This window comes from Octodon degus, unplaced genomic scaffold (genome assembly GCF_000260255.1).
Source record: "Octodon degus isolate 3935 unplaced genomic scaffold, OctDeg1.0 scaffold00057, whole genome shotgun sequence".
NCBI lineage: Eukaryota > Metazoa > Chordata > Mammalia > Rodentia > Octodontidae > Octodon > Octodon degus.
Genome location: NW_004524633.1, coordinates 9030389 through 9053390, shown reverse-complemented (window position 1 = coordinate 9053390; position 23002 = coordinate 9030389). Strand labels below are relative to the sequence as shown.

The window sequence follows — 23002 nt, the reverse complement described above, 5'->3', positions numbered from 1 at the left end:
GCGGCGGGCTGTTTTCCTGCTGGTTGCTAAGTCCCTGCATACATCAACTGCCTACGAGTCCCTGCTCGCAGGACCCCGTACACTTGCTATCTGCATTGTGACACTGACGTTTTATCAATCAATTAATAGGCTGTGGCATGTAGCTAGGTCTCTGGCTACTCTAAACTGAGTATTTCCTCTTTTTTTTTTTTTGTTAAATTAATCTTGTTGAGAAAGAAATAACAATGAGACAGTTCCAAAACAGGTTAGTAGGACAGTTACAATAATTAACACATTGCGTATTGTTGTCCTCGTAGTAGTTATTCATAGAACAAGATGCAGACAGGATATCTTGTCTAAACACTATTAGTACACATCTTTCTTCTCACTGAACTAAGAGAAAGTAGCTGTATATCTATCCTATTTTGTATATACAGATAGATTTTTTTTTCACTACAAAATGGTCCTTCATTTATATCCTTCCTTTTTTTTTTTAAAGTGTGATTCAAACATGATTCTTTTGGAGAATCAAAAATCTTTTGGGAAAACAAAAAATAAATGAATTCTCACTCACAGGTGAGAATATTTTTTTTCTATGTATCCACACAGAAGCTTTACTTTCAGTTGGATTGTGCGGTATAACAAACGTTCTTTTTAAATTTCAAATCCTGAACAAATGTGCCCAAATTCACATGAAATAATGATTGTAAGTAGCAGCACAGGAATATGCGTCTAATGTTTAGATAACGGATTTGCATAATTTAGAGTGCCTTGTTATTCGCCATGTAAGTTTTGGTGCGTTTCTGTCTCGGTGTGGAGGCAGACATTCTCTGCACACGAGGCTAATCCGAGCCTCTGGGTCTTTTCCTTCAGCACTTAGCCGCTTGTACTGGCCGTGGACACCCAGCCTCTGCGGGTGGACAGCAGTGGGGTTGAACATTGCAGGTTAAAATGAAACTGTATTTGGGAAGAAAAAAAAACTATCTTTAATCTAAATATTTTCAAAGTTGAATGCTGACATCCTGATGACTTTGTGAACTTTCTCCTGTTGCCCGATAGGTAGGGGTTAGAGATATGCTAGCGGTGGCTTGTCCTACTTTGTGGGTCACTGTGCTAATCCATCTACCCCCAAGGAAGAAATGCTTCTGCACAGTGGACTTCGGTTTCTCGCCTTTAGACAGCATTTGAATATTTACTTAGTTACTGACATTTCATGGCTTTCCTAATAGAAAAATAAACATTTGCTATACATAGCATGTTACTGAGTTACACTGAGCTAGTCACCCAAAATTTATAATTTCCTCATCATGGGGGGATCTTATGTAGCTTGCGATGCTGCAGGTCGCTTCCAGCTCCTTAAAGCACTGAGCTCCGCGTGTGTCGAAGGAATAACAACAACTCTGCACTACCAAACATTTCCTTTACTGGTAAATGTTTGCAATTACTGGAATTTGCATTTGCTTTGGAGGATTGATATTGGCCTTTGTTTTACTTTTTAATTTAGAAATGGATTTCTCATAAGAGAGAAACTGCGGTACAGTTGACAGTACAGCCTTTGCCCTGTTTTGCTTGGCACAGCCTCGAGAGCCACGCATTCTCTTTTGGAGGACTTGGGTGCTCCAACGTCCTTCTTTGTCGCTGAGTCTAACCGCGTTGTGTACATGCACACACCAATTTTCTTTCCCGTTCGTCTGTCGACACGCACCTAGGATGTTTCCAGAGCTTAGCTCTTGGGAGTTCCTCCTGTATAGACGTGGTATGCACGCGTCATTGCAGTGTGTGCTGTTGAATTCTTTGAGAAATATTCCCAGGAGAGCTATCACTGAGCCAAATTCCACTTCAATTTTTAAGGTTTTTTGAACAATTTCCATAACAGTTGTGTGTTTTGAAAAGGCGACATGCAAGTGTTTTGCTTTTAAGCTTTCTGTTAAGTTGAAACCTAAAGACAGCAGCTGTGCAGGTGTCTCGTTCATTTCCTTGCAGTGTGGGCCTGAGAAGCTGGCTTCTTGCTAAATGTCCAAGCCTGCTGTTCCAGAAATGCCTGCTGAGCGCTAGAGTCCCTGGGGCAGGGGAGGAAGAGGTGTAGGGTGACAGCTGAAGGTGTTCATTCTTCTTATTTTAGTGTTTGAAGTTGCATGGCTGGATGGAGGAGATAAGCAGCAAGCACGTAAGAGGGTTCCCTCCTCCCCTAGAAGAAAATTAATTCAGAACCCAAGTTAGGTGACCTGTCTCCAAACCCGAAGCAGCCTGAGTCAGCTTTGTAAAAGCCTTTCACTCCGGAAGAGTGGGTTCGCCTGTCTGCCCCTTCAAAACAAAGTCTTACCTGAAAAGCCTCAGGAATCTGGTCTTCTCATATGCTGTTGACTTTCTAACTGTAATTTTTCTCTCTCCTCCATTTGTCCCTAAGCAAATGATACTTTTAGATTTTTTTTAAAGCACAGGCTATAGTTCGGACGGGCCATGAACTCCGCACTGACCCCAAGCTCCCCATAGTGCTCCTGTCGCAGTCTGCCTGGAGTTTACAGGGGCGCTGGGTCACCTCTGGCTTCTGGAGCCTTTTCTTTTCAAAGAGGAATTTTTTAAAAATTCCACTGTTTTCCCTAGACTTCTTTTCCAAATAAAATCTTCACTCTTTGTCTTGCTTTGCCTAGGATTCGTATGAAAAAGCTGAGCCACAGAACTCTGCTCAAAGGCACACAGTGCAGCCTCCTCACTGTGAGCTTCACAAGTCCTGGAAAGGACAGGGCTTTCCTAAAAGTCAGAAATGGAGCCAGAGGCGCCAGGAGTTCAGCGCTTCTGGTGCTGTTTCCATCTCTGTTTAAAAAACACAAATCTAAAAATTACATCATCGTAAAGATCAAATAACACAACGGCTAGTAAGTTTGAAAATGTTTATTTGCCAAGTGCTGAGATTAGATAAGTCGAAGGAAGCTTGTGAAATCAGATACTCCAGGCAGCCAGAGAACTTGACAACCAGAAGACAGAGTCTCTCCCTCACTGGGAAGGCAGGCTTTTCTCTGTTAATCCACACTGAAGAATCTTCCCATAAGCATCCTTCAAATGATGCAATTAAGCAATTTAAAACTGGTTTCAGTGTATTTATAAGCAGCACATTTACCCAACCACAGGATACTTTCCAGTAGAACAGGTTATTCTCCTGTAGTCTAATCGAGAATTACAGCAAACAAAGCATCCTAGATAAAATTTGGCATGTTAGGAAATTTCTCTGAAAGACTCACGTTAGGAACAAACCAAAAGGTGGAACATCCCATAATGAGGCCTAAGGGCAGTTAACCAGTTCTGTTCCTTCCCCCACAAATTGCTGTTCTTTGGCTTCTTCCATACATACATGTGGTCCACTGCCCTAGGCACTTTGGAACCAAAAGTGAAGTACTGAACATCTTTCAAATACTCATTGAGTTAAGTTCAGTGATTTTAAATATTGTTGCAATAAAATAAAATCCAGATGCAGATTATTAAAAACAGTCTCTCTGGTCAGTTGTTTTGCATGGTGGAAAGAAGAGTACTCCTGGGGAGGGGACAACTCGCTCTTTCCCCTTACAAGGGAGCGAGGTGAGTGGCACAGTTGGATGTGGATGCTGGAAAGGTCGCTGCTAGTGGCTGTGTTCCTAGACGTCTCCTGGGCATGAAGAGCTCTCACACCAGCTGCAAGTGACTTGGAGCTTGGGGAAGCTGTGCGATTGAGCCCTGAAGCTCTGGCGCGGGCCACACTACTTCTTTGACAAGTTAGTCTGTTATAGGAGGCTCTTCAGGAGCAATCTTGTAGCAGGTGCTCACAGTTGCTATAAATAAATAAATAAGCTCTGTGCTGGTTGAATATTCTGCTTATTGTCTGTTCCTTTCCTGTATGGAGGAGAATTGCATTCCTCGCAGCAATTAATTCATGCCAAAGATTTTCTTTCAAAGTCTGAGCAGTCTAAAAAGTGTTTGCAAACACATATTCCAAAATCACCATCACAGTGTTTAGCTTTTCATGTATGGGGAAGTCAACAGCTAGGTGCTAATTTGCTTTTTGTTGTTGTTGTTCAAAATCTCATGGGAATTTGGAGTCCTAGTTCCATTTTGCAATGGCAAGCTTATGCTCTCTGCTTCTAATTCCAATTATTTTTATACTGCTCGTCTCATGATTTCTGGGAAAAGCTGGAATATCTTTATGCACATACCCCCTATAGCTCCCAGAGCTTGGCTTTGTAATTTCATGATTGTGGCACTGCCAATCGGAAATTACACTGCGCTAATCCATACAAGGCTAATGAAACCTACATTAGTTTCATCAAATTAATTTTAAATTATTAGCCTCAAAAATTGATTTTAAACAACTGAAATCTTATTTTAATAAGTAATTTTGTAAATTTTCCTGATCATAATAGTTACAGAAATTTAATACTCTATTTTATAATAGGAAATGAAAATATAATTTTCTTGAGGTTTTACATGATTTGACAGAAGGGCCAGAGTGATTTCCAAAAGATGGTAGGCACTGGATGAGGAAGTTAAGAGAGCTGGACTCACATTTTTCCGTAGATTATAGGAAGAGGAAAAATGGGTTCATGAGCATGTTTTTGTGATAAAGGCAACTGAGTTGAAAATAGTAATTTTATACCTCTTAGTAATTCAGCAATTACCTTTTAGTGACTTTGTACCTTAAAAATCTAGCTGAATGCTGCTTGTTGAATGTTGCAAATTTAGAAATCAAGATCATGTAAGTTGGAATGAAAGATTTTCTTTTACTTTATTTACACCTCTAAAACATGCTGCTGGCAAAGAATGCAATCAAATTTGCTTGAATGTTTTATTTGTGAGAGAGAAAAAATTGTGTGTGTGTGTGTGTGTGTGTGTGTGTGTGTGTGTGTGTTATCAGGGCCTGAACTTGGCACCTTGTGCTTGCCAGGCAGGCACTTACGTTAGCAAGTCATATCCCCAGCGAAAATCACTTTCAAACTTTTTCCCTCCCGCCTTCGTTAACACTTGTGGCAGCTCAGTGAGTGGATGTCTTCATTTTCTATTGGGCTATAACAAATTACTATGAACTTAGAGGGTTAAAAAGCAGACAAGTTTCTCTCACAGTTGTGCAGGTTAGAAATCCCTGCTGGATTTTGCTGGAATGAAACTAAGGTATTCTCAAGCTATATAACTTTATGAAGATTTGAAGGGTAATTTAATTTCTTGCTTTTGCCAGTTGTGAAGGAGGCCATCTCCGCTCCTTAATTCTGGCTTCTTTCATCCTCAAGGCTGGCAACTTCCCATGACTCTGACCACTCTCCTCAGTCCTGCCTCTGTAGGCACAGCTGGGGAAGGTTCTAGAACTTTTGGGACCCCTGTAATTACCCTGGGCTGGCACAGATGGCTCATGATAATCTCCCCATCTTATAGTGTTTACCTTTAATCATACACAAAGTCTTTTTTCTTACCACATGTACTACTTATTCAAAGGCTTTCAGGGCCTAAAAAATGGTCATATTTGTGAGGGACATTATTGTGCTTACTGACCTCCTACAGTGGTAGACAGTATTAACTTTATAGGACCAGAGTCAGCATTCAAAGATAATAATAAACATAAATCTAAATAAACTTGGTAAGAACTGATAAATATTAATTGATGAAAGGAAAATATCCACTTTCATTAAGTAAAAGATTTTCTCAGACCATTGAAATACTCTTGTGTATATATATTTTTAAAATTTAGTTTGTCTTTTTTCTCTTCTTAATTTCTTATATATTTCTTTCTTTTTCCAATTTTGCATGCATATATCTGGTAATATGAAAAACTAGTTGGAAGATAACATTATGCATTACAACAAATACTGTGAAATTCAAATTATTTTGTTTGTGAAATTCTGTTATCACTTATAATTTTTGTTTTAACAATATTTTGTACTCTTTAAAAATAAAAATATGTATCTTAGTGTCTAACATTCAGTCATAAATTATTGCTTAATAAGATTTGATTACTTTCCATAATGCTATATGTTTTACATGGTTATAATAACAATAAAACATTATATATAATTCATCTTAATTCTTGTATAAGCTATTACATGAAGCAGTTATACATTATTAAGCTTTACATGTGTTATTAGAGATGTATGTGTTTATAGACCTTTTTAAACTAGGATAGACAGTTCTAAAAAAATTAGCTTGCTTTTATTGAATAAAAATTCCCTGGAGTAAGTTTTATGAATAAAATTAGAATCAGAATGCTGTCTACTGGCTGTCTACTGACTGCCTGTGATTCCTCTCTGTTTATTGGTTTATAGGACAATCATTTCATCTGGATATTTAGGGGAATCTGGTCAAGGGCTATGGATCGTACACTAGAGCATGAATTTCTTTTATAAGCCACACCTGGCAGATCTCATCCCCTTTCCGTGCCCCATTGAAGAATTATCTGTGATTCAGTGAGACGAGAGGGAATCGTCTGGAGGCCAGCGTCTATGTACAGGCTTAGAAGAATTCTGGTGTGATTTTTTTCCCCCTCTGTCTAATTAGCTGTCTTCCTCCACCTTTGTTATGCACTTTTGTTTTCAAGATAAAACTGAGATTATAAGCAGAATTGACAGCTCTCTTTTCTTGTTGATTTATCAATACCGGATCAATGGTTATCTACTATATGGAAGAGGACTCAGGACATGGGGAATTCAAAGAATCAATGATTTACTAGCATCAGGCTAACTTAGTTAATTATATTTGAACCTCCCAATAGGGCCCATTTGCTCAAGAAGAGCACAAGCTGATCAAACCCAGTGGCTTACTACTCTTTTTGTAGAGCAGATAGATGCACAAAGACTTTGCTCTTTGCTTGTAGTCCAGCTCACTAACCTTGGTAGTGGTATTGTGTCCATGCTGACTCCTAGGGGCCCACTATTGCCCCTTAATTCCTAGCTTTTGAAGGACATTATGTTGCTGCTTGTGAATATCACCACTCTACACATGGCAGAAAGACTGATATGGTGTCGAAAGACAGAGAATTCCCAAGAGTAGAAAAGAATACTAGAATTGAAAGAATTTCAACAGAAATAAAAACCAAGAAGTAGGAAATTTTAAAAAATGGATAGGGCTCGGGAGATGGCTCAGTGGAATAAGCACTTCCTTGGCAAGAGCAAGGGCTGAGTTCAATCCCCGGTTCTGCCAAAAAAAAAAAAAAAAAAAAAAAAAAAAAAAAAAAGGATATTCCATATCAGTAACATATAGCTCGAATTTTTTCTATGTAGGCTAGTTGGCAATAGATAAGACTGAGTTGAAGTAGAATATAGAAATCCTTAAGGATTGAAGTTAAATGTTTATTTGGTAGACCATGGAAACATAATGATGTTCTTCTGGTGGGGAGGATTTGATCAAATTTTGGATTTAGAAAGGTGAATCTGTGATGAGATAAAATCTATAGACCTTGTTTTACTCTACTTAAATTTCTGCAAAAGAGGAATATCACAGACTGGGAAGTTCAAACAACATGTATTTCTCACTGGCATGAAATCTAGGAAGTCCATGGTCAAGAAGCTGGCTAGGGCTGACCAGATAGCTCAGCAGATTAAAGCACCTGCTTAGGCAGACACAGGGACCAGGGTTTGATCCTCAGGCATGCCATGCCAGCTCCACCTTGGGACACACTGAGACAGTGATTGAGACTGGGCATGGTGGTGCGTGACTGTAATCTCAGTGCTTGGGAGGCTGAAAACAGGAGGATCACTGTGAATCTGATCCATGTAGTGAGACCCTGTAGACCCTGTACTAAATACATTTAAAATGAAAAGAAGAGGAGGAGGAGGAGGAAGAGGAGGAACAGGAGGAGAAGGAGGAGGAGAAGGAGAAGGAGAAGGAGAAGAAGAAGAAGAAGAAGAAGAAGAAGAAGAAGAAGAAGAAGAAGAAGAAGAAGAAGAAGAAGAAGAAGAAGACGACGACGACAACAACAACGAAACAGAAGAAGCAGCAGCAGCTGGTAATGTGATTGCTGATGAAAGCCCACCTCACTCACACAAGGACAGAGGGATGGAACACTCTGGCATTTTCCCCTCTTCTGGAAGAACCCTAATCCTACCTCGATGGCCCTACCCTCCTGACTCATCTAAACCCAGTTAGTGCCTATGAAGCCCTGTGAGAAAGCACCAGCACTCACTCCATGGTGTGCACCAGCTGGGGCCTGTTCCTGCTGTAATTCAAACATAAAAGGAGGCTTGAATGCAGGGAGAATGCAACCGGACCAAAAGGCAGTGCAGAGGAGGAGGCAAAGGAACAACACAACAGGGACTTTGATCTGTTGAATAGATGTGTGCATTTTGGTTGTGTGTGGTTGGGGGTATGTTGAGTGCTCAAGAATGTTGAATTCAATTTGGAATATGTGAGGTCAGCCACGAAGGTGTGAGTCTTAAGGGAGAGGTTGGGTTCCCTAAAAATGTACTGTGGGCATCTAATGCAGCATCTATTTCAGCCACCTATTGCAGTATTTACTCTGGTTCTCCACAGCTGCACTTTAGCAAAAGCAAAAAGAAAGAATTGACATTAATTTTAATGATATCATTTATAGAACATACTGTGAGAAATAAGATCACACATAGTGTGACTTCCACACGACAAGTGCTCAACAGCTGCATATGTCCAGCAAGGTGAATTAAGGAGATGGCTAGGAGAAAGTGCTTCCTTCCTTTGCTTGTGACTAGGCCCTCATGTCTGGGGTGTTCCTGTTTTTACATTTACTGTTATGAATAGTGCTGCTGGGCACAGTCATAATCAAACTCCTGGTGCTCGGAGACGCTACAGCACAATCCCAGGAGGTATGGCTGGGAGGAAGCTGAGGAAAGTGCCCAGCTAGACGTGAAGTCGGTTGCTTCACTGTCCACACCCGTGTTACTAAGCAAGAGGCCTTCTGCCTCCACCTCCCCACTGACGCCTGATATAGTTGCGTTTCTTCACTGGGGTCAATCTAGTGAGTGCGAAGTGCCTTATTTTGCATCGTCATAACTTGCATTTCTTCTGATGAGCAATGAGTTCTAACATCTTTTTATGTCCATGTAGACCTTCATTTTATTTTTCTCTTGTGGAAAAAAATCACATTCACTTATAAACATTTGTTAACTCAAATATAAATATATTTGCATGTGTTCTATTCATAATACAAAATATTTTCCTTCAAATACAAATATCTGTTCATTTACAAGTACTTGGCGAGCACCTACTAACTCCTAAATAACTCCTAATAAATAGTGGTCTGGCCACTAAAAATATATCACTGAAGGAAAAGTAGTCCCAAACTTTTGCCACCGTGGAGTTCGCATTATAGTCCAAGGAGAACAAAACAAACAACAGTAAAGTTGCACATGTCTTGTGATGTTAGTGAACTTAGATTTAAATTAAGCTTAGCCATTTCATATCATTAACTCATTTCTGCAGTTGTGAAAAGAACGTAGAACATCTATCTGACATTGTTTTTTAATATATGAAAAACTTGACACAGTGCTTGGAAAATTAAAGATGCAGAAAACACAAACAACAATGACGCTGTCGTTGTTTTCTCTTAGCTTACTGCTACTCTTTCTTTGGTGATTTTGTTTACTGAGACTACAGTTTAAGTTCAGCAGTGCCCTGAATGTTGTGGAAATGTCAACAACTGTTTGGGTCTCAATCTACTGGTGGTTTTAATAACAAAGAAGATGGATTTGGTTAATTTCAAGATGTTCTATTTTCGAGTTTCTTAAATTCTAAAGGCCAAGAACTGGGAACATGTGTAATTTTTAAAAAGGTACATCATGTCAAACAATGAAAAAAAAATGTGGGGGAATGTCTTCTCAGGAACATCGTCTTTAATTCAGGACTGTTTTCTGTGATTATAAGGGTTAATTTGAATTAATCATCTCACTCCAACAACCAACTTACCAAAAAACCAATATGTGCAGAGTACTGTGTAGGGGAGCTGCATATGACTTTACTGATCTTTGGAAAATTATTTATTCTTCTTTCTTAGATAATGATGTTGAGAATGATCTTCAACCAGACTTCGGTTGAGCACTGCAAGACGCAGACGGAAAAGCAGAAAGAATGCCATTTCTTCTTAATAGCTGTGCGTCTGGCTTCGCTGAACCAGATCTTGGATCCCTGGGTTTATCTGCTGCTAAGAAAGATCCTCCTTCGAAAGTTTTGCCAGGTAGCGAATGCTGTCTCCAGCTGCTCTAATGATGGACAGAAAGGGCAGCCCATCTCACTTTCTAATGAAATAATCCAGACGGGAGCATGAAAGAGAACACTTAGCCGGCTTGCATGTTCACAGCTTTTGACAGCGAGTATTTCCAAACTTTGTGAACTTCGGCATCTCTGGCATGCCGCTGTTTATGCGCTGAAATGGAATTTTTGATAGAATGCAAAATGGTCTGAGAACCGTAGATAATCCCTTATGTGCCAAAAGTACTAAAACGTAAACAAAGAAAAATATATTAATAACAGTCTAGTGTTTCTGGGTCTCTGCCATTTGCAGCTGGATATGTGATTATTCAAAACATTATAAATGATCTTGACCTATTGGGAAGATAAGAATAGTTCGTATTCCAATATACGGAGTGCTTGGGACATTTAACGGCATTTATCACTGAGAACAAGGGGATAGAGCTTTGTTTTAGTTCAAGGATGGTGGTCTTGAGTGTTCTCTTTCATTCTCACTTTTCCTCTGTCACTTCTTCACACTTATGTCTTTTAAAAAAAAGTTTAAGTTAAAAAGTGTATCTACAACATTCCTTACCATTGTTGGTATTTACATACTGCTCAGTATATCAAATTAGCTCCTTACAAAATTAGCGTGTTGGTTGGGTTGGTTTTTTTGAATAAGAGCCTTATCTGCTGAAGAGCCAATTCTGTTTGTGGTCAATGGGGTAGAGTTCGTGGAAGCCCCAAACTAACTGTTCTTCCTTCCGAATACATTTCACATTTCTATAACTCTGGAGAAGACTCACAAAATTGATCTACAGGAGCCAGGGAAGCGATTTGTCAGAATGCTATTTAGGGACTGATATGAACACTAGTTATTAGTACTCATTATTAGTACTTTCTCTCATTTTTTTTCCCGCCAGGAAAATCCTCCAGGCTTTTGGGTCTTTAATACCAACACTGACTCTAAAACAAATAAATATTGAGAAAGTTCAATAAGGTCTTTCCATAGTTTGGAAATCTATTTATAGGATAAGAAAATTAATAGACTGAGATCTCACAGCTCTTTCTCTCCTCGCTCCTCCAAGTGACTCTATCTAAATATTTATTACTCATTTGTTTCTTACAGTCCACATGAGCACAAACCCCAGTAGCTTGGCTTAACATATCAGTGGTACAAGGAAATCACTATCCTAAATTTTGGGACTTGCACTTTGAAAAAAAAATATAGCAATCCTATAAGACAAGACACAATGAAACACTTGTCATATTCCTTGGTATATTCCCTTTATAAACATGTTAACATTTTTGTGAATATTTTAATTTATACTGTATTTAAATTGCTTTTTAAGATTTTTTTTCACAGCTTAAGATTTATTTATACTTCTTATGGAATTTTTCTTTGATTTAGTAAGCACTTGGTAAAGAATTATTTTTAATGTGAAGAATATATATATATATATCAGATTAATATGTACACCAATGTAGGTCAATCAGAAATAATCAATTTAAATCACTCTGTCAAGTTGAGTTAGAAGATAAAACGGGCTGAGTGTTCTTATAGGTAAGAATGGTTTCCTAAGTCCCTAGGTTTCAGAAAAAGAAAACTATATTAAAACACCATTATAGGGGCCAGGGAGATAGCTCAGTAGAATAAGTGCTTGCCTGACCAGTGCAAGGGCCTGAGTTCAATCTCCAGTTCCGAAAAAAAAAAAAAAAAAAAAAACACCATTATAAAATCTTTCTCTGTCATAGAATTTGGCTATGTCATTGGTCATTTCTTGGGACATAAGAAAAAACTATCTACTTTTATTTTGCCTCAGGAAGAAAGTACACTGAAGTGACCTTATGCTAAAAACAATTTTCCTCCCGAGTGGTCCTCTGACCCTCAGTTGTAATCAGATAGACGAACCTGCAGTGTGGGCTTGACGGATGTAAGATCAGGTTGTTTCCAGTTTCTGGGTCCCAGCACCTAGTATAGCAACTGAGACATAGGAATTCTCCGCTAAATATTTGTTCAGTGAGTGAATGAGGTCTACAGCAATGTGTGCTCTGTGGTGAGGCATGTGCCATACAGTTGAAGCAATTCCTGCCATCTCAGTCTATTATTAAGCCAATAAAGTAAATGATTTCTGCTTATTTAATTATAGAAATGCAAATTTATCTTCAAAGCTGTAGTGTCATGCTATTGCACAACAAAGTGCTTTATTTGTATTAATAAATTAGGAGACATATTTCCAAATGATAATGGAGATTGTTGTCAGAAGAATGTCATTTTTCATCAGATGAAAGGAAATCCATAAGAGCTTTAAATGTAACTGTATAATAAATTCCTGCCCAGGTCGGAGTAGATAAACAGCTATTTTAGGGCTATCTTGGAAAGGAGGTGAAGGACAGATTATGAAAATAGCACTTGGCTTTTGTTTTGCAGTCAGCCATTTGTTAGTTGGGGAAAACTGGTTAAGAAATACAAATTCATAATGACTCAACTTCTGGAGAGAGCTGAGGTTAGCGTTCACAGCTGTTGCTCAGGTGTCCTTCCTACAGTTAGAAAGTGGACATCGACCGTCATTCTAGAAGTCCACGTCTGTTCCTGAGTTTAAGTATTTTGCTCATTAAATTCACCTTGATATACTTAGCATGTCCACACCAGCGGTTTATCTGAGCAGGAAAAGAAGTTGTGTGCATGAGTTGTGACTTTCTCCGTTTCAAAACATCGATTAAAAAAAAAAATCAAGCCTGGAAACCCACCTTGAAAGAAGCAAGAGGATGGAATGTAGAAACATGCAAGATCAGCAAAGATGTGGGATGTTTCAAACAATATATTTATACACTATACTGTGTCATTGCAGAGAATGGTGGCATGTCGAATGAGAACAGCTTACTTTTCAATAAAATAAGTATGGTGAATGTTTTAGAAAATACTTTTTAATTGAAGAAACAAAATGTGTTGTTTCAAAATTTATCAAGTTTATCTAATGTTGTACACTAACATATTATAAGTCAGCCTGTTTAACTGAACTAGATTTAAACTACCATGAAATAAAAGATGTATTTATATTTCTACTTAATAGCTTTCTATTTTATAGAAGATCTCCTGACCATGTTATAGAAGAGAATTAGAAAACTTCGTGCAAGTTAACTGTGAAAATCCCCTGGCTGAACTGGCATTGTGTAACAGACAAGCCAAAAACTATGACAGGTAGAATTCTAGTGACATCATCACTCTGTGACAGTATGCTAGGATTAAATGTCGAAATGGACTAGATTTTATATTTGTTCAATGATGTTCATGTTTTTGTTGGTTTTTGACCCCAAACTAGTGACCAGCTTTCAGAGCCTGACAATTATTTGGTGTTTTTGATGTTTCTTTTAGATTAAGATCAAATTAGAAACAGAAACTAGAAAAGACAAACTTCATCTTTGAAATACATCTACTACCTATTTGTTTTCCTAATTTCACCCCCAAAACTTGTCTTGAAATAGACAAGATCCTAGATGCTGAAAGAACAGAGAATTTGTTACTCATTAACACATTGGAAGCTTAGTTAAAATTTATTTTATCCATAAAAATTGCTTAGCTATTCCACCATGACAGCCTTTCACAGGTTCTTGTTGCTCATTTTTTCCAATATAGGACTCAAAATCTGTTAAAATTGGGATCTAAATAAATGTCCAGAATTGCCCAACTGTGACTTAATCCATTAAACATTTTCTGAGTTGCAGTAAAATGTTGAGAAAAGGTGAGATATGTGTGTGCTGAATTTAGGCTCCAGGGGCTCAGGAAACTGAGAAGTCAATCTAAATTTGCACTCACATTTGTTAACATGCTGACCTCAATTCAGTGTTACAAGGAAATTAGTAAGTGGAGATTATGTAGGAAACAGGAATCAGAGAATTAAAGAAAGTACTTTATTTTACCTATTTCGTAATTCCTGAAATAAAAATTCTATTGTAATTTGTACTAGTTGAACTGTATACCATAGTATATCAGAAGCAAAATATTTTATGATGTTTTAGAAATATAATTCAATTAAATATAGAAAGTTCATTTGTATGTGTCATAGTTCCTTTACTGAGAATGAAAAGTACTTTATTTTCAGAAAACTTGAGGGCTGGCCAGATAGCTCAGCAGATGAAAGCACCTGCTTAGGCAGACACAGGGGCCAGGGTTCGATCCTTGGCATGCCTTTCTGGCCTCATCCCTGGGGCACGCTTAGATGGTGATTGAGACTGGGCGTGGTGGCCCGTGCCTGTAATCCCAGCGCTTGGGAGGCTGATAACAGGAGGATCACTATGCATCTGATCAGTGTAGTGAGACACTGTAAACCCTGTGCTAAATACATTAAAAAAGTAACAAAGAAAGAAAATTTGCATCAGTCTCTTGCAGACCTAATGAAAGCTGGACTTTATATCTCTTCATTAGGAGCTAGTTTGTTTCCTCAGGTCCCTTTTTCAAACTTGCTTTCTCATCCTCTCACAGAGAGAAAGTAACAGGCACATTTACTCTCGGTGAGGCTGGGATTATATGAACAAGAAAATAGTCGCGTGATTCTAACATGCCAGCGCCCTACTATGCAAAAAGATTGCAATCTGTTTTGTGCTTGGAATCTTCTTTGCTTCCTGGAGTACGTACATGGAGGGAGCAGTGAGAGAGAAAGAAGGAGAGAGGGAGGTACCACCAGGAGCAGATCCGTCTTGATGAGGTCTTCGAGTGTGCTGGAGTTGATGCCACAATGGCAGTTATTTTCAAACGTGCAGTTCTAAATTCTACCATGAAGTTCTATAAAAATCAAAATATTTACTCCTACAGTTAAAAATGAATCAGAGTCAAATACCTGGCCAAAATCTAGCTGATCACTAAACTGTAATGGTGATTTGAAAACAGTTTCCTGAGGTAGTTTTCAGTTTCTGAGGAGGTCAAAGCTGTCTTGCCAAGCAAGGGAAAATATGGGTGGCTGATGGGACATTTCAGAGCTCTTTCTAATTCTGAAAAGATGCTCTTGTGGGCAGGCATGGGACTGTCCACTTCCAACCCATCAAAATTCTGTGTCCGTTATGGCAAACCCAGAAGTGAAGAAAGGAAGGAAGGCCCCTCATTTATCTTTGTACACGTGCACACTAGCAGAGTGAAGTGAGTGGCTGGGGCTTTTTTCTATAAAATAAATGCATATGTTCACTCAGGTAAATTGCCAGCTGCTAAATTCAGAGAGAGAGTGAGAGCGAGAGCGAGAGCGAGAGCGAGAGCGAGAGCGAGAGCGAGAGAGAGAGAGAGAGAGAGAGAGAGAATGAGAGAGAGAAAGAGAGAGAGAGAGGAGAGAATTTTACACATTCCCTCTTCCTTTGTCACTTTTTTACACAAATAGTGTAATTGTTTAAGCAAATTAAAAATAGCCATTAATTGTCCTGATCTGTATAACACACAAATGTAAGTTGTACTTACCCAGTGTGCCTGGTGAAGGACCGAAGTTGCGGTCACTTAGCCCCCATGGTGGGGACAGCACACAGCTCTCCCCTTCTCCTCCTCAGTGGCTCATCCCTCCACACCTGGCTACGTGCAGGTAGATTTCATCACCTCCGTGTAAAGCATTTGCGTAGTTATCTTCAGTATATTTAAACATATGTCCCAGTGTGTTCTAAAGAATGGTGTTAAAAATTGTGTAGACAAAGAACAAAAGAGATGATGGAAAGCATATTAACGTTTTAATGACATTCAATCATAGCTAGTCTGTGTATTCAATAAATGTATATTATTTCTGTTGTGTTTGTCAATGGAAAATAAAGTTGAATGTTCTGAAATGTCCATGTCTGTTTTTCCTGATGTCAACTCACGTCAGGGGTGCCGGGGAGATGGCTCAGTGGAATAAGCGCTTCCCTGGCAAGTGCAAAGGCCTGAGTTCAATCCCCAGTTCTGAAAAAAAAAAAAAAGACAAAATAAGGGCCAGGGAGATAGCTCAGTAGAATAGGCACTAGCCTGGCAAGCATAGGATCCTGGGTTCAATTCCCGGTACTGCAAAAACAAACAAGCAAATCAAAAAAGACAAAGCAAAAAACAACAAAAACCCCTCACGTCAGGGATATTTTACTTACAACTGTAACAACTATTTGCTTAAATCCTACCCGACATGCTTTGCCAAGTAAAAGTATGACATAATGTAGTGCTCAGTGCTCTGTGGAGCAACTAGATGCTATTGTTTTACATTTCATAATCATCCACAGAAGAAATTCTTGTGGATTTGCTCTAAATCAGAGAGATAGCCCTTTTCCATTTCCAACATGACCCTTTTTTCATGTGATAGCTGCCAGATTATTGTGTCTAACACAAAAGCACACTTTGCAGTTCTCCTCAACTTAGTGACAACTGCCAGGCTGCTTTTGCTCTCGTATTTCTGTGTAATTCCAGTCAGTCGCTTTGTTAGTGAATGGAAAACTCATGTTGAGTGTAGACTGCAGGTCCTCACAGGTAGCACACTGAGCTCACCCTCCTTCCTCTACGGCGTCTGGGGAGGAGTTGGATCCTGATTCCCCAGAGTTCTCCTGCTGTGGGGATTCACTTCCAGGCTGCGGGGCGCGACAGCCTCATCTCCTGCCTTCAGAGAGCTCGGGGTCCGGGAGCCTGGGGGTAGCTGTCTTGAGTAAGCTTAGTCTGGCTGCTGAGTGTGGAAAATCCAAACCAGTTTCCTAGACTTGTTCTGTCCTATCAGACAGTGACCTCTGCCAGGTGGTAAGACACAAGGATTAATAATAGACCCTAACTTTTAACAGGTTTCTTTTCTAGCAGGAAAATAGAGAATGACTTGATCTGCGCTGCAACCAGAGTAGGCGTATGGGATGGCGAAAGCAGGTGCAGCATTTGACATGAAAGTCTGCTCTACATGTGGACATTTGATCTTCATTTAAAAAAAATTGAAGGATATTTTAGGGATTTTTCACTGCATTCAAGTGAAGGAACTTCTCAGGCTCCCGTGGGAAGTGTAGGTCTAAGGAGCACGCGTGCTGTGACAGCTCGGGGTAGAAGCAGGGGGTGGGACCTTAGCACAGGCCTCTCTGCCCCTTGGACGTGAAGCGCTGGCTGATTCTTGGTGGCAGGGCCCGTTCTGTCTATCATGGAATGTGCAGCAGCTTCTACTCACTCGATACCAGTAACAAATCCTTAATCATGACAATAAAAATGTCTCCAGACATTACTAATTGAACCCTGAAGGACTCGGTTGATGCCTGTGGGACCTCCTGCTTTAAGCCAAAGGCCCTGGCCATCAAGTCGTGCTCTGTACTTGATGGGGGTTCACAGGACAAGGCCATCGCTGGGGCCTTGCTCCTGACAGGCACTGCTGGGGTACTGCCTGAAGCAAAGGCACCAGAACACCGATTTGTATCTGACTGCACAAAAATGCGGTACTACCACTACAGCAATGCCTGGATCACCACCAGCCCGGATCAGCTTGCGTAATCGCATAAGCCCCTTCACAGACACAAAGGTGCAAGTGCTTAGAAAGGATCATCTTTCTACTGATGCCCCCAATCCCCTAAGAAGCCTTAGGGTTATATGTCTCAAAGGGCCATCTAAAGGGAGTCCCTTTCTCCCCAGGCTCATAAAAACTCATACAATTCTTTATAATTAAATGCACATTTGTAGACAGGTGATTGAATAGGTGAGAACGAGCTTACCGCACTCTTTAATGGGCTTCTTTGCGGAGTTTGGTCTAGGTGACAGAGTTGTAGAAGCTTTGTGTCATCTAAAAAATTTTTATCCAACAGCAATGAAGAGTAAGGCAGGTGCCTCTTGGTGAGCGGGCTCCACCTGAGTCCACGCCGAGCTGTGCTGTCTCTAGCTGAGATGGCCTAAAGCTCGTACTTGTAGGAAATGGGAAGGTACATTTGCCAAAATAAAGTTAAAACCTAGATCTGACCTAAGTAATAAAATTAGAACAAGATGTGGTTATGCACACCTGTGATCCCAGCATTTGGGAGGCTGAGGCAGGAGGACCACTGTGAGTTAGAGGCCAGCCTGGACTACATAGTGAGATCCTGTCTCTAAAAAACAAAATAAACAAGCAAAAAATACTCATTAGTCCACTATAAATATCTGAGGCCAAAGAAGAAAAGACTATGACTAATCCATGTTAGTACCTGGTATTCTCACCCAAGTTTTAAAAGAATGTTTTGTATGTAACACACAAACTTACTTGAATCTGTTATTGAAAAGAAAACTAGAAGAGAATCATTCTGACCTTATCACCTGCTGAAGCCTTTTAAGGGTGAGTTTAATTAGGAGGAGAAGCACCCATCCGTTCTTTATCACTAAGGCATCAGAAACTCCTCTGAGAATCGTGTGAAAAGCCAGAATCCTCTCCCCCACAGAAAGGATGCAGGAGTTTTGTACAGTGTTGAAAACTGTACAAAGCTCCTGACCCTATCCATAGATCTCTTGGACATCTATGGACTGGTGTTAAGAAGTCTCTCTGTGGGTCCATATGACTGACAGAACTGCATGAATTTCCATGCTTGGCCAAAGAGTGAAAATCTAAAACTAGCGCTAAGACAATATAGTGACTTTTTTTAAAATGCAAAATTAGGAGACAACTATTAAATAATCATAATCCTAAAATAGCACAGTCAAGGCAGAATCGTGACACAACATGACAATCAGGCTTATTTATTTATTTATTTATTTATTTATTTTTAATGTATTTAGCACAGGGTCTACAGGGTCTCACTATACACATCGGACTTGTAGTGATCCTCCTGTTTTCAGCATCCCAGGAGCTGGGATTACAGGCGCACACCACCATGTCTAGTCTCAGCAATTCAGCACACCCTGGGGGTAGGGTCAGCATGACTTGTGGTGCCAGGGATTGAACCCTGGCCCCTGCACTCTGCCTAAGCAGGCACTTTAGTCTGCCAACCTATCTAGCCAGCCCTGGCAATCAGGTTTTAAAAGCTACCAGCATGTAAGGAGAAGAAGCAGCACAAAAGATCACTGTAGGTGACAATTTACCCAGAAGAAGATTGAAAAGGTGAAGGACCAATGTTTTAAAAATAAAAAGAATCCAATAACATTCAGCTACTGAACTGTGTGAATGATGGTTGAACACAGTGATTCATGTAGCATTCCTACATCAGACCTCTCTCTCTCTCTCTCTCTCTCTCTCTCTCTCTCTCTCTCTCACACACACACACACACACACACACACACACACACACACGTGCATGCGCACGCAAGGCTTTTAAGGATATTTTAAATCTAACAGTCACTAAGATATGTAGGCACCTATCGAGTTATAATTTTATTCACATTAAATCTGTGCATTTCTGCTTAGAAGGAAACATTAGGAATAATCTCACTGACTGAATCTTTGAGTCAGAGCTCAAGGAATATACATTTTTAGACCTTCTTATAAATGTTAAATTCACAATGCTTTAAGTCAGCCTTCAAAGCTGTACTGTTGGGGCCAGTGAGATAGCTCAGTGGTCTAAAGTGCCTGCTTAAACAACCCTAGGCAATCTTAGGCAAGCATGGTTCAATCCCCAGCATGTCATGCTACATCAGCCCCATTCCCAGGGTGGGCTGAGCAGGCCACAAAATAAATAAATAAATAAATAAATAAATAAATAAATAAATAATAAATAAATAAATAAATACAAAGAAAACCAAAGTTGAACTGTTGTAGTTAGTAGAATGCTAGACTCTTGTGATGTTCTGAATTTCCCTGGAGGGAAAGTGTAGGTCAATTAATAGTAGTTATTTTAGTGTTTTATTTATTGAAGAAGATTGGAATTGTCATCTTAGAGCACTGCAGTGTTTGCCAATAGAAGTCAGAGCTCTAAAACCAAAGAGTTCTACATTCTCTGTGTGTGTGTGTGTGTATGTGTGTGTGTGTATGTAAGAGTTGGACAACTTTAGAAACATGTGCAACACACTACAAATGTATTTTCATGAGTCAATAGTTTGGAGTTTTTATTTATTTGTATGTTTTAGGGAAGGGTCTACAGGGTGTTCGGGGTCTCACTACTAGATCAGACTCCTAGTGATCCACCTGTTTACAGCCTCCCAAGAACTGGGATCTTAGGTGCAGGTCACCACACCCAGTCTCAATTGCTGTCCCAGCACACCCCAGGGGGAGGGCTGGCACAACAGGCGAGGGCATTGAACCTCCAGGCCCTGCGCCTGCTTGCAGGTGCTTTAATTCGCTGAGCTATTTGGCTGGCCTTTTGGAGTCTTTAGAAGAACCATGCAAGTCTCTTTTTATTTTTATTTATTTTTTAAAGCCCCTTTTCAGAGAAAAAACATTGCCTTTCATTACCTAGTCTGTCTATTCCTTGGCCATTTACCATTTTTTGGCCTAAAATCTTTTTTTTTTTTTTTTTTTTTTTTTTGGAATTGCAGAAACGAGATTGTCTTTTCAATTTTTATTTTTATCACTACATATTTGGAGTACATAATGGTTACTTACACTCCCTGTGGGGAGCTGGTCACGTCTACAACACATCGCAGTTCTTTTGTCATCCACTTTCTCTCCTTCACTCAGTCCCCTTCCCATCTGAGAAAGATCTGACTCCTCCCTGTCTCCTGTTATCTTTTATTTTGCCTTGTATTTATATTTTGAAATTGTCATGTAAGAGAAACCATGATATATTTAAGCTTGGGTGTCTGCGTTATTCCACTTAACATTACAGTCTCAAGTTGCATCCATTTTGCTACAAGCAACTCAAGTTTACGCTTCTTTAAGGCAGAGTAGCACCCCATTGTATATAAACACCATATTTACATTATCAATTCATCAGTAGAAACACATGTAGGCTGCTTCCAAGAGTTAGCTATTGTGACTTCTGCTACTGTAAACACAGGTATGCATACATCACTCAATACGGTATCTTCAACCCTTTTAGGAAGATTCTAGAAGGGTAAGAGCTGAATGGCCTGGAATTTCTAATTTTAGTAGTTTGAAGAATCTCTGTACTAATTCCCATAGTGACGATACAAGTCTATATTACAGTTTACTTTACAGTTTTTGGAGAAATAATGGTGATATATTCCCAAGGGAATTTGTGCCTTAAAGGTCGTGAAGCCCTAATTAAAGATAGATGTTTCTTGTTGTCCACTGATTTTCAGTCCATGACCATTTTTTTTTCTTTCTTTTTTTGTTATATTTTGAGACAGGTGTCTCACTATGTAGCCCATGCTGCCCTCGAACTTGCAGAAACCCTCCTGTCTCAGCCTCCTGAGTGCCGGGATTTCAGGCATGCACTGCCATTCCTAGCCAAAGTATTTTTCAAAAATAATTATTTCACAAAAATATTTTCTAAGATTTTGTATTACTGAAAGAGAAAAGCTTGCACACTGTACAAAGAGTCAGAATACCTAGGTTCTATGATTTGATTTACCACTCACTCGCTATTTGTCCATGGCAATTCAATAAACATTTATGAGGTGGAATTTTCTCATCAGCATGAGATTATTAGGATTAAATGAGATAACAAGGTTAAGACACTACTGAAAGTGCTATGCAAGTGGCTCATATTATTTTATTATCCTCATTTCACTAACTGAGCATTAGAAAGCTAATTATGGCTGTTCTTGTCTCAAACAAATTTAGTGCAGACTTCCCAACTTAGTATTGGGCATACACACATTCACCAGGATGCACAAGTCAAATAGAGGACGAGTTTGGGTCCCAGCCAGAGCATGCGTGAGCTTGGGAGAAACACTCCACTACCTTTACAGTTGCTACTTTTTTTCCTTTATCTGTGAAATAGAACTAGGAGAAAGTACTCAACTTCCTTTACACTTGTTTCTTTATCTGTGAAGAAAATAGGGGTTGACAGAGTAGTGTGATAACTCCCAACTGAAAAACCACGATCCTTCTTTCTCCCTGCGAATGTCAAAAAGTTTATTTTGCCACTGAAGCGCAGGCAAGGTTTTTCTTCTCATACTTGGCAAGCAGATCATAGGAAACTTCTAGGGGACAAAGATAGCAAGATTCAGGAAAAGTTTCTGTGTTGCCTTTACCTCTAAATAAGAATTTCTAGCTTCCCTCCATCCTCCACTGTGAGATTGATCTCTTTCTCCATCAAATGGCAAGATCTTTAAATATATTACAAATTCAATATTTCTTCCCTCTGTTAAGCTTCCCACCATTTCTCCCCACCATTTGCTCTGCATCACATCCAAACTACCTAATCCTAGACTCGGCATGGTGGCATGCGCCTGTAATCACAGCACTTGGGAGGCTGTAAACAGGAGGATCACTACCAGTCCAATCTACACAGTGAGACCCTGTCCACCCTGTCTACCCTGTCCTAAATACAAAAAACAAAACAAAACCCCTACCTAATCCTGGCATCCTATTTGTTAGATGCCCAAGAAATACAGCCACAAATATTTGATCATGAAGGGTTTCATTCTGTGGCACTGTGTGTGTGTTTGTGTGTGTGTGTGCATGTGTGTGTGTGTGTGTGTGCATTCTATTATACATGTCTGTCCTGTGTCTTCTCTAAAATAAGTTTATTTTCTTAAGTAAACTTTTAGCAAAACATGTGTGCATCCAAAAGACAAATAGCTCTAGAACCTTTTTGGGAGACGCGCAGCGCTCATGCTGTTCTACCCCAGCTGTTCCCTCTCTAGCCCTCTTCTATCTTTCCTCCTGTCCTGAACCCCACTTCCTAAGAAATGCTCACACTACTGTTTCTGGGTCATCAGCTTTGGACTCTACACTGATCTTCTGTTTTGCTGGAGCTCACTCTCTCGCTCATCCTCCTCTTATAATTAACACAGTATTTGCTCATGTTACCTCTATCTTCGGGCACCTTCTTCCCCAAACCCCTTATCTTCTTCTCTTTCTGTTCTCTCTCTCTCTCTCTCTCTCTCTCTCTC

At 39.7% G+C, this 23002-nt stretch overlaps 1 protein-coding gene across 2 annotated transcripts in view; it reads left to right on the top strand.

The window, feature by feature from the left end:
• Ptger3 (prostaglandin E receptor 3) overlaps positions 1 to 23002 on the top strand; it is a 74709-nt gene that overhangs the window by 25415 nt on the left and 26292 nt on the right. For both annotated transcript variants that reach the window (XM_023718278.1, XM_004633999.2), the window contains exon 2: positions 9956 to 10135. In XM_023718278.1, the coding sequence (XP_023574046.1) occupies positions 9956 to 10135 (180 nt within the window). The remainder of the gene's footprint in view (positions 1 to 9955; positions 10136 to 23002) is intronic.